This window comes from Cibotium barometz, chromosome 49 (genome assembly GCF_041138505.1).
Source record: "Cibotium barometz isolate CiBa-2024 chromosome 49, ASM4113850v1, whole genome shotgun sequence".
NCBI lineage: Eukaryota > Viridiplantae > Streptophyta > Polypodiopsida > Cyatheales > Cibotiaceae > Cibotium > Cibotium barometz.
The window spans coordinates 34,337,996-34,352,257 of record NC_141094.1 but is presented as its reverse complement, the minus strand read 5'-3'; the positions used below and the strand labels follow the sequence as shown (position 1 = coordinate 34,352,257).

At 43.8% G+C, this 14,262-nt stretch overlaps 2 protein-coding genes across 3 annotated transcripts in view; both read right to left on the bottom strand.

Moving 5' to 3' along the window:
• Window positions 1-654: 654 nt before the first annotated feature.
• LOC147610520 (sm-like protein LSM1B) overlaps window positions 655-14,262 on the bottom strand; it is a 143,748-nt gene continuing 130,140 nt past the window's right edge. For both annotated transcript variants that reach the window (XM_086786319.1, XM_086786318.1), the window contains exon 5: window positions 655-1,205. In XM_086786319.1, the coding sequence (XP_086642445.1) occupies window positions 1,128-1,205 (78 nt within the window). In that variant the 3' untranslated portion in view covers window positions 655-1,127. The remainder of the gene's footprint in view (window positions 1,206-14,262) is intronic.
• LOC147610521 (uncharacterized) lies at window positions 1,216-3,022 on the bottom strand. The gene is made up of 2 exons (XM_086786320.1): window positions 1,645-3,022; window positions 1,216-1,514 (listed from the first exon to the last, which is right to left on the bottom strand). Exons 1-2 carry the CDS (start codon window positions 1,814-1,816, stop codon window positions 1,360-1,362), a joined length of 327 nt encoding a protein of 108 aa, XP_086642446.1. The 5' UTR covers window positions 1,817-3,022; the 3' UTR covers window positions 1,216-1,359.

Genomic DNA, 14,262 nt, shown 5'->3' with positions numbered 1-14,262 from the left:
TTAAGCACAAAGATATAGAAGCTTGGAATTACTTAAGAAATTGAAGGACTCAACATGGTTTCAGTTCTATACAATCAAATTCTTAAGACACGGAGAATTGTCAATGGCTATCCCACCATGCTGCCTTGTGGGCACTTAAGTCCAAATCCTGACTAATGTGTCGCAACAAATAGAAAAGATATATAAGAATTAGCATACATTAAAGATGGCAAACCTTCCTATAGAAGATATTACAAGTTTCTTTTTGCCGTGAATATTCCTGTGTAATGCCTCTCTTTGAAAAACTTGATTAATACAAGAGAGAATTGAAAACAGCGGATCGTTGTTTTACGTCATTGTAAGAGTACTTCAATTTTAATTGAACACCTTGGAACCCCAAGTACAACTTACAACAATATTTTATACACAATTATCTTTCTCAAAACATAGTATAGCATACACATCATACTACAGGAGGAATCCTACATAAAAAAGCTCAAGCTTCATCACTTTAAAAAGGGACCAGTTAAATAATGTACCCCCTATGCATGGCCTTCATTCAATTATATATCCCCTATTCATGTGTGGCAAAGACGACCATTAAATCGATTATAGGATGTGCAAGAATACCGGATAAATGCACACACACTTTTAAAACAGAAGTCACGCAGAGTCTTTTTCAACACCACTAATCCAATCTTATTTACACTGAATAAGAGGGGGAACTGGCTATGGAGTCTTTTTTTCCATCATTATACTAAGACATAAGGTAAGAATAGGAACTTTGACCAAACAATAAAGCTTGCTTGGGGTCATGCAGGATACCCAAATACAGCTGCCTATAGTTGGAATACTGTAGTATGAGGTCACCAACAGATAGTGCTCTATCATCAAGTCTCTTAAACTGCCATGACGCTCATAGCCATGAAACATGTTTCCCACACATGCCATTTTCTCCAATAAGCTATAGTCAAACGAGCTACCCGCATTTAAAAACTTGCGGTGTCAGAAGGCTTTTAAAATTCACCAGCTGACGAGCACATTCCTAGCAACAGCTAGGGCATGAAGCGTTTGCCAAAAATACCAGAAAACATAACATTCACAACACAAACCAAGAAAGGAAACCAGAAACTAGAAACCATCAAACATCAATCCAAATCAAGAAACTCCATCCGTTTCATCATGGAGCCTTTCAGTTCAGTTGCTTCTCTTTCTGCCTTTTGTGCCTGCAAAAAACCCACAAATTATACCTGGTTAGGCAGGTACCAAGTTCTCAACGTTAAGAAACCAGCATAATAAATAATCCTCCCTCCTGATTAAGATTTGAACTCCTAGATGAGGAGACACATTGATCCCTCACCTGAATGCTGGCCAGCTGCTTCAATGGCGTGGTCTGGAGCCGAGCTGTGGTGTAGGAGGTAGACTGAGCACAGGTGGTGCTGTGGGGGCAAGTGGAGAAGGTGACGTGCAGAGGTCGGTACAGAAGCCAAATTGGTAAGGACGGCTGGTGACGGAGGTGCAGCGGACTCCAAGGCCTAGAAGCCGATGACGACCAAGCAGCAGGCAGCCAAGAATCATGAAAATGGCAAAATCACACCATTGCCACGTCAGCCACAAGTGCGGCTGAGCATCGCCAGCAGAGGGAGCCAAAAGGGGCGGAACCACCTGCAAGCTGGGTGGCAGCGGTCAGCCCTTCTCCGCCCTTCTCAGCCCCTTCCACCACCAACACTGGGTGGTGCGAGTGTGGAATGGTGGCAGCCACATGTGGTCCACACACGAAAGATGAAGAGCCACCTGAGAATGCTCCCAATGGGCTGCTATTTATCTGTTTCATCATGCACCGAGTACAAGTGGTCTAAGGCCTCCCCTTTTACGGGCAAAATACACTTAAGTGCTTTTCGTGGTTTTTTTTACTAGGCCCACTTTTATTAGATGTGCAGTTGTGTTTTATAAAAACTGCCCATGCTTTTTTAATAACAAAACTAGCATCAGCTTTTTCTTTTTCTTTGTTTAAACGCCCCCCCCTTAGATGGCTAAAAGCACACTTTTCTGCCTATCTGCAGATCACAAAACGACTCGCCATCACCTTCTCTCTCCTCCCCACCCTTGGCCATTAGGTTGCTTTTCTGCGCACACCTGCCACATGGCCCTGTACAGCCTGCCTCACAGCTGCTGGCCGCTGGCTACCCGTCTACACATGCTCAGCCTCTCTACGAACCTGCTGCCCGGCTGCCTGACCAGAGAGAGAGAACCAGGGTTTCCTTCAAAACAGGGATTAACCTACGCACCCATGCATATGAATCCCCCCTTCTCTCAAAATCCACATGAACCCTATCCTACCAGCAAAACCTTAAAAAGCATGCGGATTTAGGTGGCTAAGGTTCATATTTAATAAATCCAAGGTTATTGGCTATTTATGACTAGACTGTTATTTACGGCAGCAATAAGCACTATAAAAGTGAGTCTTGGGTTATTATTGATTCAGTGTGGTTTGGACGTGGACCAAGAGGCTTACTCCTGCCATGGACATATAGTCTTGCGAGGGCCCTTGTGCGTAGGCAGTGGTGGTATGGGACCCTAGGGTTGACTGGCATGGACCCGTGGGAGTGGAACCTTAGCCCCTCGCTTGGGGATGGACGTGAACCTACGGTTGGGTGGTGACCTTGCCTCCACCTTTCTTTGTGTTCTAACCTTGTGTGTTTATGCTGTGTATTAGGTGATCCTTCGGGAGGAGTCTTTACAGTTGGTATCACCATATTTTGTGTTCTAACCTTGTGTGTTTATGCCTCTATATAGGTGATCCTTTGGGAGGAGTCTTTACAGTTGGTATCAGAGCCTAACCTAATTGCGAAGGGGGAAAAAAGCAAGGTTTGCATGTCGTGGTACATTAATGCTTAATGCCTTTTTCAGCCAAGTATGCTTTAAAAGCATGAGACATATACACTCTCAAAACATCATCAACCCCCCCAACCCGGGCCCCAAATCTGTACGGAGGGTTTGCACCTTGCAATTTGTCTCATGTTCAGCCCTTGCAACATAGTGCTGAAAGTACATAAAAACCTCCAATTTTGCTTTCAAAGGGTAGACCCTAGTAAATCTGGAGTAATCATCTATGAATGTTAATAGTCATCCATTGCTGCAAACATGGCTCTGGGCATCAAAAAAGGCAGTACCTCGTGAAGTTTATGCAACAAAGAAACGCATGATGCTGTATGGATTGACAAGGAGTTCTTCACCAGATATCCACCATTGTTGACTGACTATCAAAAATGCAAATTTCATCAACAAGTTAAGTAGAAGGGGATGTCGCATGCTTCCCACACTTGGATGCCACCTGTGTTATGTACCTCATGATAACCATGGGGTTAGTTAATCTAATCTTGGGTTAAGAAAGCCCAAAAGATTAGAAAAGCAAGCTGATTACGTTGGCCTAAGGTTAAAAACACTTATAAGTTAATAATCCCCTAGGTGACTTGCTTTATGATTTTATGGAGGAATTACTAAGTGGGTTGACTGGATCTGTTATGGGTATTGTATTCTTGAGGACAAGGTTTGTATGTACCTAGACCAAGGGATTGATCCACTCATGGATCTGTCCATCCAAGATGCAGATAGCATGTCGAGGACCTTGGCTAGGCAAACCTTGGTGGTATGGGACAACAAGGTTGACATGTTACGCCCCGTACATACAAAGAGAGTTGACGAGGGTCAAGAAGATGCAATAAGGAAATTCAATATACATGGCAATGTAGCATTCAAGGCATGTGGTGTCCATAAGAACCAGTTCCCATCATCATATCATTGGCCACCCTTGTATTTTTTGGATACAGGTTCTTGTGGCAAGAGAGCAACACATGCTTGCGGTGGTGCACGTACAAGAGGGAACCTTAGAAGAGAAGAAGCTTGTGGAGCTGAGTACAAATCAGCTGCCACAATCAAGCATGAAGATGAAGCCAGTGCTAGACATCCATCCTTCGTAGATGACTCGGCAGTGGACCAAGCTTCAAGGGCAAAGAAGAAAGAGCGCCCACAAGTAAAGTTCAAGGCTTTCCGACAAGTCTTGAACAACCTGTCATTTGGGACATAACTCTGTACATACACAAATTACCACTATAGGGGGGATTGTTGGGAATATTCACATTCACGGTAGTGAAAATGTGTAATGGGTTAGTAAATAAAAGGGTAGCTAGGTGGTTGTGTAAACTAGCACTTGTTTGTTTGTGAACTACGGCTTAAATAAAGCGGTTCTCGTGTGTGTGAACACCCTAGTGTGTAGGTTCATTTATGTGTGAGAACAACCCCTTAAAAGGATCTTATGTAAGCAATGATGTATAAAGGTGACACCTCTAGAGACACTTGGCATAACATGCAGTATATGTTGGGTATTTCGGAGACTCTGTGTGTGAACATCCCTTATATGAGTGTGTGAACCCTCATTTGTGTGAGTGATGAGTATGTATGTATGGACCACCTCTTATAGTTGCTAGAGTGTTTGTATGTGTAAGCAGTGATGTCACTCGTTTAGCCAAGTTTCGTTGCCCCATGAGTAGAGCATTGAGAAAGATAAGGCATTCAGCCTATAAAAGAATTGTACCTTGTGAACTTATATAGATCTATACAAGCATTACATTGTATGGTGCAATCATCTACTCTCTTATTTTCAATCTGTGTTACATCTCTCACTGTCTCTCTTTTGCACATACACCACAAGTAGATTTGTTCTAGAGCCATAACTTCAACCTCGTCCACTATGTCTAGTTCCTCTTCATCGTGGACACTGGAGAGAGGAGGTTCAATACAAGACTTCAACCAACTAACATGGAACACATCATGCATGGTCCAACTGGGAGGTAGCTTTAGCTTCATAGAAATCTCATTGATCTTCTTTAGAATGGGAAAAGGTTTGAAGCTCCGAAACGATAACTTTGGGCATTACTTGCCCACCTGTTTTGACCTTTGCTTCATTATCTGTAGATATACCCAATCTCCTTATGAGAAGATCACATCTCTTCTGTCTTTGTTGGCCTATCGAGTATAGGCCTCCTATGCTTTAGCCAACCTATCTTTCACATACTCCAAAATCTCTTGGTAAGACTCCGTCAATCTGTTAGCTTCAGGCAGCACTGAGGATGACGTATTGGTCAAAAAAGACTGGAACAATCTTCCAAATGCTACCTCGTATAGAGTCTTGCAATAGCTGAAGAAAAAGAGTCATTCAACACAGCTTAAACTAAAGGCAAAAACTGTTCCCACTCACCTTGCTTACACTAGAGAAATTCAACTTAGTCCCAAAGTTATTAAATAATGCCCTCCACAAATGACTGGTAAACTTGACATCTCAATTTGACACAATGGTCCTAGGTATGCCACCGCTGGGGGTACCAATGCCTGATAAACAACCTAGCAGCATCTTCAGCAATAACATTAGCCCTACAAGGAATAAGCATAACAAATTTACTAAAACGATCAATCGTCAGAAATTGCGCATTACACTAACCCAAACTAGGAGGCAGGATCGTCACAAAATCTATCAAGATATCCTAAAAAGGTCCTTTGGAAATAGGTAAAGGTTGTAACAACTCTGTCTGCTTCCCATGAGAAGCTTTCACTTTTTCACAAACCAAACAATGTTGCACATGAGTGAACACATCTCGTCTCATTCTCAGCCAATAAAATTACCGCTCTAACTTCTCCAATGAGTTCATGCCCCTATAACGACATCTTGGTGAAGAGTTGCCTGGAATTGTTTAGTTAGGAATGTGGCTTTGGAGATATCCCCGTCCACACTTCGTACCTAAGATGTAATCAATCCAAGGCATAGGGAACTTGCTCTTTATCGTCAGCTTGTTGAGCGCCCGATAATCTACGCAAAGCCGGGAGGATCCATCCTTCTTTTTCACAAAAACGATTGGAGCTTCGAATGGAGACACACTAGAGCGTATGAAACCGGACTGAGCAATTCGTGGAGTTGACAGTCCAACTATCTCCAATGTCCATGGCCTTGCTTAGGCGATATGGAAACTTACTTGGGGGTTCTGAACTTGGGACGAGCTCAATTTTGTGGTCCTCCGGCCTAGATGGGAGAATTTTAGGAGGCAAGTTATCCCGAAGAAAGATCTTCTGGAACTAGTCATAAAGGGCATGGTACTTTTCCGAAGCACTCGTCACGGTTTGGGTGGTCTGAACATAGATCACCGCACACTGTGCACCTTTGCAGATCTCTCGTTTAGGTATCCCTATTTCACACTTAATAATCATGGGAGCCTTTGCCACATTTCGGGTAATCGGAACATGTGTTGGTCCCAATCAACGTCCGGGGTGAACAAGTGAAACCACTGGATTCCTAAGATTATGTTTGTACCTACAAGAGGGGGAACCATGAAATCGTGCACAAATTATGTGCCATGAATGACTAATTTAGCACCATGAGCCTCAAACTTGATGCTTGTTGTCAATCCTGTGCCTGTTCCGTGACCACATCCTCTATACTACTGGTGTCAAACAAGATGACGACTCTCTAGCCACCTACGTAGCCAAATGTGTTGAGCAACTCATTTCGCTCATACTCCTGATCACGGTTTCCCTTTTTTTCTTCGATCTCTTGGCTGACAGTGGAGCCAACTGTAGGAGTGGAAGCTGGAGGACTAGCGACAACGTGGGAGGTTGGTACGGGAGGCTAGCTCACCACGGAAGCTGTTGAGGCCGGGGTGGTAGTCTGAGTAAGGGTCTTCTTAGAGCATGCCTTAGAAGTTTGTCCTTTTGTATGACAAAAGAAACATCGCCCCTCCTTGTATTATTCGTGCTCTTCAGGTCCAAACCATAGAGGAATTGATCTCGTTTGTCCTCATCTCATTTTTGCAATTGTAAAGCCAAGTGAGTGTCATGTGCACATAGTGCATCTACTGTGTGCTACACGCACACAAGACTAGCTTCGAGGCTTGGGGAAGCTTGGAGCTAGGCAAGCTGGGCTAGGGATAGACTGACAGGCGGGCACCCAAGTATGGACAGGCGGGCGTCCAAGTGTGGACGCCCGGTGACTGGCCAAGAGCCTATAAAAGGGTGGCCAAGGTTAGTCAATTGTTCATAGAGTCTCACTAGTCTTTGTGAGAGCTCTATGGTCAGGAGCCTGGATCTAGTGCAAACGTGCACTTGCTTCATGCAGCCGAGGCTGGCAGGAGTCTCGAGGCCCGCGAGGGTAGCTCCTTGGCTGTATGGGACATCATGGGGTAGAGATTGGTCAGTGCGTCTTGCTAGTTAGCTCAGCTCATGGCTCGGTGGGGACAGCCAAGACTTGTGGGTTTTGCCCACGGCTGTCATGGTTGGGTGGTGAGTCAGGCTTGCACCCCCTTCACGTTTCTGGCTTTGTTTTGCAGGTTTCGAGTCATGTTCGAAGAGCGTTCTGCGAGGAGATCCACAACGATTTGACAGTGGTATCAGAGCATGCCTCGAAGAGCATGCAAGTCGGTAGGTAGAGAGAAGAAAGAGGTCAGAGAAAAAGGTATGAGTTCAAGATGATTGCTGTTTTTTCATGTATACTGCTGTTTTTTCAGAATTCAGTGTATTATGTTTGAATCGTTGGAGCCCGTGTTGAGGGTTTTGGTCTTGCAAAGGGTCAATTTGAACTGTATTTGAAGAGAATTGTTTATTAGCAAGGAGAGGAGCAAAAGAAAGAGAAAAGCAAGCACAAGTCGGCTATGTGACCCGGCTGTGTGAACAGTGAGAGAAGGAGAGAGATGAAGCTGTCGGCTGTGCGTGGAAGCAAACAGCCAGTCCAATTGATAAGGGACAAGAACCGACAGACAGCATGCAGACGTGCAAGCCTAGACCCATAGAAGGCGGCGCTATTGCTGTTTGTGGGTGACGGCCTGCAATCAACCACTAGCAGGTAGCAAAAAAAAAGCGCCATTTTTTTTCCCACAACTAATTAAGCTAAGCACTCAACGCTCTGCTTTCGTTTTTTTTTTTAAACAAAGCTTTACATTTTTGGTCATAAAAAAACGTAGCACCTACTTTTAAAAAAAAAAAAGCACTCGCAGCTTTTATACGTGTTTTTTTTTTAACTCAAAAAAACTATCACCTTAGTGTGGGTTTTTTATATAAAAGGGAGTAGCTTTTATGCTTAGCTTTTAAAAGCCTTATGTATGGCTTTCCTTAAAGCCACATATGTTATTTAAAAAAAAAACAAAAGCCACTCATAAAAACACATGCTTTTAGGGGATTATAAAATACCCCTAGAGTGGGCTTTTAGCCACACATCTCCTCAAGCTCTCTAGCACTTTTCCTTGCTTCCAGCCAAGATTTTCTCTCACTTGCCCTCTTCAAGATGTCGACCCAAGAATCGGAGATGGAACCCATCCCCAAATGTGAAGACCTGTCAGCTACTGAGGCTGCCGATGGCAATCTTTTTGAAGATTTTGTGACTAAATCTGATTTTCAGGAGTTTAAAGTTACTTTCGAAGCTTCTTTCTCGGAACATCAAGCACAAGTTGCCGCGCAGATGCAGGCTTTACAGAATTTCATCTCTTTATTGACCACTACCATGTCTACTCTCTTGGGCATGGATACCTTGGCATCTACTTTAGGCCCCAACATTACTCCGGAACAGTTTGGGTATAAGCAAAAGCAGCGTACCAAGGAGATTGTGGACACATGGCTACATAAGTGGCATGTCCACTTCTAGTTTCATCCATATGACGATGGCAAAAAGATTCAGTTAGCAACAGGTTTCCTCTCAAGCAAAGCTTTGCTCTGGTGGAAAAAACTCAAACCTAAACAAACAACCTGGGCACAGTTTGAAGAAGTCTTTAAGAAAGAATTCCTCAAGTAGGATGACTACGATATTGTTGCTCAGTTTGCCAGTTTGACCGTGACCTCGCAGAACCTCACTTATCAGGTCTACCTCCAAAAATTTAGAGACTTGCAAATGAAAGCTACGAAGATGAATTCTACTACTCTTTTGGGTTTCTTCGTAGCAAGTTTACCTGACTCGTACCATTTACAGGTCAAAAAACAACAAATGGAAAACTTTGGACGAGGTCATTCATTCTGCTCATATTTATGACGATATGATGGTCTCTTCCAAAACGAAACCCGTGACCGAGCAGGGAAACAAACACAAAAGAAAGTTCTCCGCGCTAATGGCCAGCACGACTGAAGGAAAGTCTTCGGACCAACCTTCGAAGAATTCTACTTCGACTCCAGCAAACAAAAACCGTCTCAAGGCTTTGAAGCTCAAGGAGGAGGGACGTTACTTCATCTGCGAAGAAAAAGGACATATGCATAACGAGTGCCTGAAGAAGGGTGCTAAGTCCAACGTAGGGCCCAAGATGAAGGCAGCCAACCAGTTGTCTTTGACAAGTACTTAAATCACTGTACTTTCTCACCCTAGTTTGGGCACCGTCTTGTGAACAATCCACGTATCAACACTTAAAATGTAATAGCCACAATGCGCAAAACAATTGAAGGATACATCACTGCACAAGATAATCTACTAAAGACAAGCAATGCACAGTACACCACCACTGGGGCCGTGACTGGGCTGACCCCCCTCCCCCCCCCCCTTTTTCAAAACTGCAGTACATTATTGGAGTATTTTAATCTGTGTACAAGATTCCAAGGGCTTTCCAGCCAGGTAATCCAATGCAAATGAAATATGAAGACAAGTTGCCCAAACAAGAGGTGTTGGAGTAGATTGTTGAGAGCAGACTCGTCGAAAGAGCCAAATTAGCCTGTCCACCAGTCTCATACACATGGAGGCGAGTGAATGTGAAACAGTTGTTCCGAGACCACACACAAACAGGTGCTCTCATACTAGAGCTTGGCTCACACCCTTGCAGAGACCGTGGCTCGAGCCTCCCCGGTGCAAGTACACAAATAGGTACATGTAGACGAACAGGTACAAGTACACAAACAAGTATTAGTATGCAGTTTCCAATAGCAGGTACTCAAACAGATACATGTAAAGCCAGTTTATAGCAAGTACATCTGGTGCAGCAGGTATTACTGTAAGCACAGCAGGTACAGTAGGGTTTTCAGCACAAGCAACTCATGAAGTAGGTTGTACCAGAGGGTTTTCAGCAGGAGAAGCTGTCACAGTAGGCTGTACAGCAGGCACAGTAGGGTTTCCAGCAAGTACAGCAGGTACAGAAGGCTGTACAGTAGGGTTTTCAGCAGATACTGCAAGTACGGATTTCTAGCAAATACTGCAGGCACAGTAGGTTTTCCAGCAGATACTGCAAGTACAATAGGGTTTCCAGTGAGTACTGCAGGTACAGTAGGGTTTCCAGCAAGTACTGCAGGTACAGTAGGGTTTCCAGCAGTTGACACTTGTACAGCAGCAGGTATAGCTTTGGGATGATAGTCGACTTGCAGATGGGGAGAGAAGGGATGTGCCCGCCTCGCAGAAAGTCATGTGCTTGTGTGGTGGGCAGGAGGTGGAGGGCTCCAACCTCCAAGCGCCATGTTGAACTGTCCACCTTAAACTATGGTGGGCACCTCTTTTTAGTGTCCACACACACGTATGTGTGTTTACATGGTCAAAAGGGTGCCCACAGGCTGCCCTAACCTGCATCCCTTGGGCCCCGGCACTCGCCAATGGCCGGTGCCCGACTATAATGAATGTTAAATGAATTCTTCACATGCCACAGACCATGTCAAAATACAAGGCACTCGCGCGGTTCACGGGTGGGCATCCCTTGCCCGTGAACTGGACACGTCATAGCAAGCGGTCACACGGAGAACAAGTCACGCGAAATCAGTTTCAAGCAAGTAGAGATGCATTATGCCATGGATACATCTCCCGTTCTTGTAACCTGTAGATATATGGCCTTCCCAAGCACGGAGCTGGCTCAGTGGGAAGCATAGACACTAAACTGAGATCCCTCACGTTGGGTTCCATGTCCTGGCCACCATAGTGGTTGCGTACTTTAGGTAGAGTGCGGTATGGTACGATATGCGTACGAGTACGTAAAGTACGCATCCGGATAAGTACTTTAAGTACGTTCACTTTTTTAAAATAAAGTATATATAATAAAAATATATATCATAAACCATTCATAATTTTAGCACCACTAGTACACAAAATTGCGCAAAATACAATTGAAATTCAAAAATCTATAGTCTATAAATGCTGTTTGCGATGCTCAAACTCCTCAATAGCAACCTACATACCATTAGTTATTAGTGACTAGTCACTTTAAACCTTTTTTTTAAGTATGGGTACGGAAAGCATGGTACGTACTGAAAGTACCGAACGGATGAGTACGAGTACGGAATGCAACTATGCTGGCCACACTACAAGTGACAGGAGTCTAGCCTTCCGTAGGTGACATGAGTCTTGGCCTCACTATAGGCGACACGAAGCTCCTTACTAGTACCTTCGCACAAAAAGGTGAGAGCCACTTGGGCGGCTAAATGGTGACAATATCTCTCAATGAATACTAGTGGGAAGACAACGTAGGATTTCCCAGACAAAGGCAAGTAAGAACACAAGAATGGAGCACGGAACTGGCTTAGTGGGAAGCACATACACTAAACTGACGAGATCTCTCAACAAATATATGGTCTTCCCGAGCACAGAACTAGCTCAGAGGGAAGCATAGACACTAAACTGAGATCCCTCACAGTGGGTTCCATGTCCTGGCCACACTACGGGTGACACGAGCGTTAGGTGTTGGACTCAACACACACAAACCTGCACATTAGGGTTAGGTGCAGGGTAGAATAGCTCACACAGAGAAATGAGAGAGAGAGAGAGAGAGAGAGAGAGAGAGAGCCAAAAGTGTGGTATCCACAAAATGCAAGTCAACCCTTGCATGTGTGCCACATCCATATAATATAGAAGTACAAAATATTATATGTTAGAGTGTCATTTCACACTTGATGTCCAAGGGGAAAAACCACATGGGAAAATGTGCCCTTGGTTAAGCCCTGTTCACACATAGCACTACCATAAGTGAGCATATGCCTACAAATCCCCCCTGTAGTGGAAGTGTGAACCTGTACAAGGTAGCAGATCACTCTCTGTATGAGAGTAAGCCCAAAGCTTTGCGGAAAGCTTCAAACTTTTCTGGAGGTAAAGCCTTTGTGAATAGATCTGCAACATTATCCTGTGTAGGGCAATAAGATAAACTGATCTCTTCTGCATGTAGCCTCTCTCTGACATAGTGATAATGAATCTCTATGTGCTTGGTACGTGCATGAAATACTGGATTTCGTGCCACGGCCATAGCACTCTGGCTATCAGTGAGGATGGTGGTGGGTGTCTGCTGACACTCACGAAGATCAACCAATAGTCTCCTCAACCATACACAATCTACTGTAGCTGTAAAGACTGCCCTGTACTCAGCCTCACAAGTAGATGTAGCAACAGTGGGTTGCTTTTTACTAAACCAAGATATGCATGAACTGCCAAGAAAAAAACAACTCCCACTGGTGGATTGTCTGGTATCATAATCACTAGCCCAATCTGAATCACTGTATGGATAAAGCTGCAAGCTGCCCCCCTGGGATAGAACAAACCAAGATCCAAGGTACCCTTAAGATAACGAAAAATGCGTTTGACTGTTTGCCAATGCTTTGTGCTTGGGCTGTGCATGAATTTGCTCAACAAAGACACCCCAAAAGATATGTCTGGCCTCGTGTTACACAAGTAAATGAGGCATCCCATTGCCTGGCTGTAAATGCCGGCCTCAAAAGGCTCTCCAATATCATGCATAGTAAGCCGTACACCTCGTTCTACCGGAGTAGAAATGGGCTTACATTCATCCATGTGAAACCTTTTTAGCAAACTTTTTATAGTTTGCTGCATAACAATGCCAACATCTGTATGCATAAACTATATGCAGCGATAGTAGTGTAAAGGCCCCAAATCTGACATATCAAATTCAGCTTTCAAATCAGCTTTCAAATCTGAAATTTGTGCTTTGCTAGTACCTGTAATGAGCATGTCATCTACATACAAGATGACTATGAGAATATCGGCATCGGTTTTCTTCACACATAATGTGCTTTTAGCTGGACTACATTGGCTGGTTAGATGAGCATGTATCTTATCATACCAAGCTCTTGGAGCTTGCTTTAACCCATACAATGCTTTGTGCAATCTGCATACTTTATGTTCCTCACCAGGAACTACAAAACCAATGGGCTGATTTACATATACTTCCTCCTGTAAATCCCCATTTAAGAATGCAGTTTTGATATCCAATTGATGCACTTTCCATCCTTTATGGGTAGCCAATGCAATCACTGATCTTATTGTGGTCATTCTCGAAGTGCAAAAGTCTCTTCATAATCTATTCCCTTTTTCTGGGAGTAGCCTTTAGCCACAAGTCTTGCTTTGTACCTGTCAATAGTACCATCAGACTTTCTTTTGACTTTGTACACCCACTTTGTTCCAATGACATGCTTGCCTTTAGGCAATTCCACAAGATCCCATGTATTGTTCTTCATTATAGAAGAAATTTCAGCTTGCATAGCTTGCAACCAATGCTCATTCTCATGTGCTTCTTTATAAGAGGAAGGCTCTTCTGAATCAAAGAGACCACCCATTGCTAATGCAGACTCCCCATGATGTATATTCAAAGCATGGCTGGAACTAGCCCTTGTTCTACCTGTGAGTGGAGTTGCAAGTTTGCTTTCTTGCAAAGTTTTCAGCAACCATCTTGGCACTGACTTGGCTGTGTCTATGGCTGTTTGCTCCTCCCTGACAAGATCATCCACTTCTTCCATGGAAGGGGGCTGAATGGCTGGCTGTTCCACATTTTCTACATGAGGATTTTCTTGTGTAGGAGCTGGCTGATCTCAATCCCCCCTAATTGCAATGGGTAAAAGTCCATCAAACATGCCCTATATGCCTGTATCATTGCTTTTATACAAGCTATACATGGGCTGTTCTGAATTTTCAGCAAATACCACATCTCTACTGACAAAAATCCTCCGTGTAGTTGGATTATAAAGACGGGGTAAAAGTCCATCAAACATGTCCTATATGCCTGAATCATTGCTTTTATACAAGCTATACATGGGCTGTTCTGAATTTTCAGCAAATACCACATCTCTACTGACAAAAATCCTCCGTGTAGTTGGATTATAAAGACGGTATCCTTTGCTCTCATTGTTGTAGCCCACAAAAATGCATTTAATTGCTTTATCATCTAGCTTTGTTCAGAGTTGTTCTGACACATGTGCATATGCCAAACACCCAAATGTACGCATATAATCCACTGTTGGCTTTCGGCTATACCACGCCTCAAATGGTGTTATGGTTTTCAAAGCTTTTGT

Bases quoted from the DNA above. Each gene is read 5' to 3' on its own strand.
- LOC147610521 (XM_086786320.1), bottom strand. From the start codon at position 1,816: ATGATGAAACAGATAAATAGCAGCCCATTGGGAGCATTCTCAGGTGGC. The intron at 1,515-1,644 runs GTGGTTCCGCCC...ATCGGCTTCTAG, and splicing joins CGCTGCCACCCAGCTTGCAG to GCCTTGGAGTCCGCTGCACC.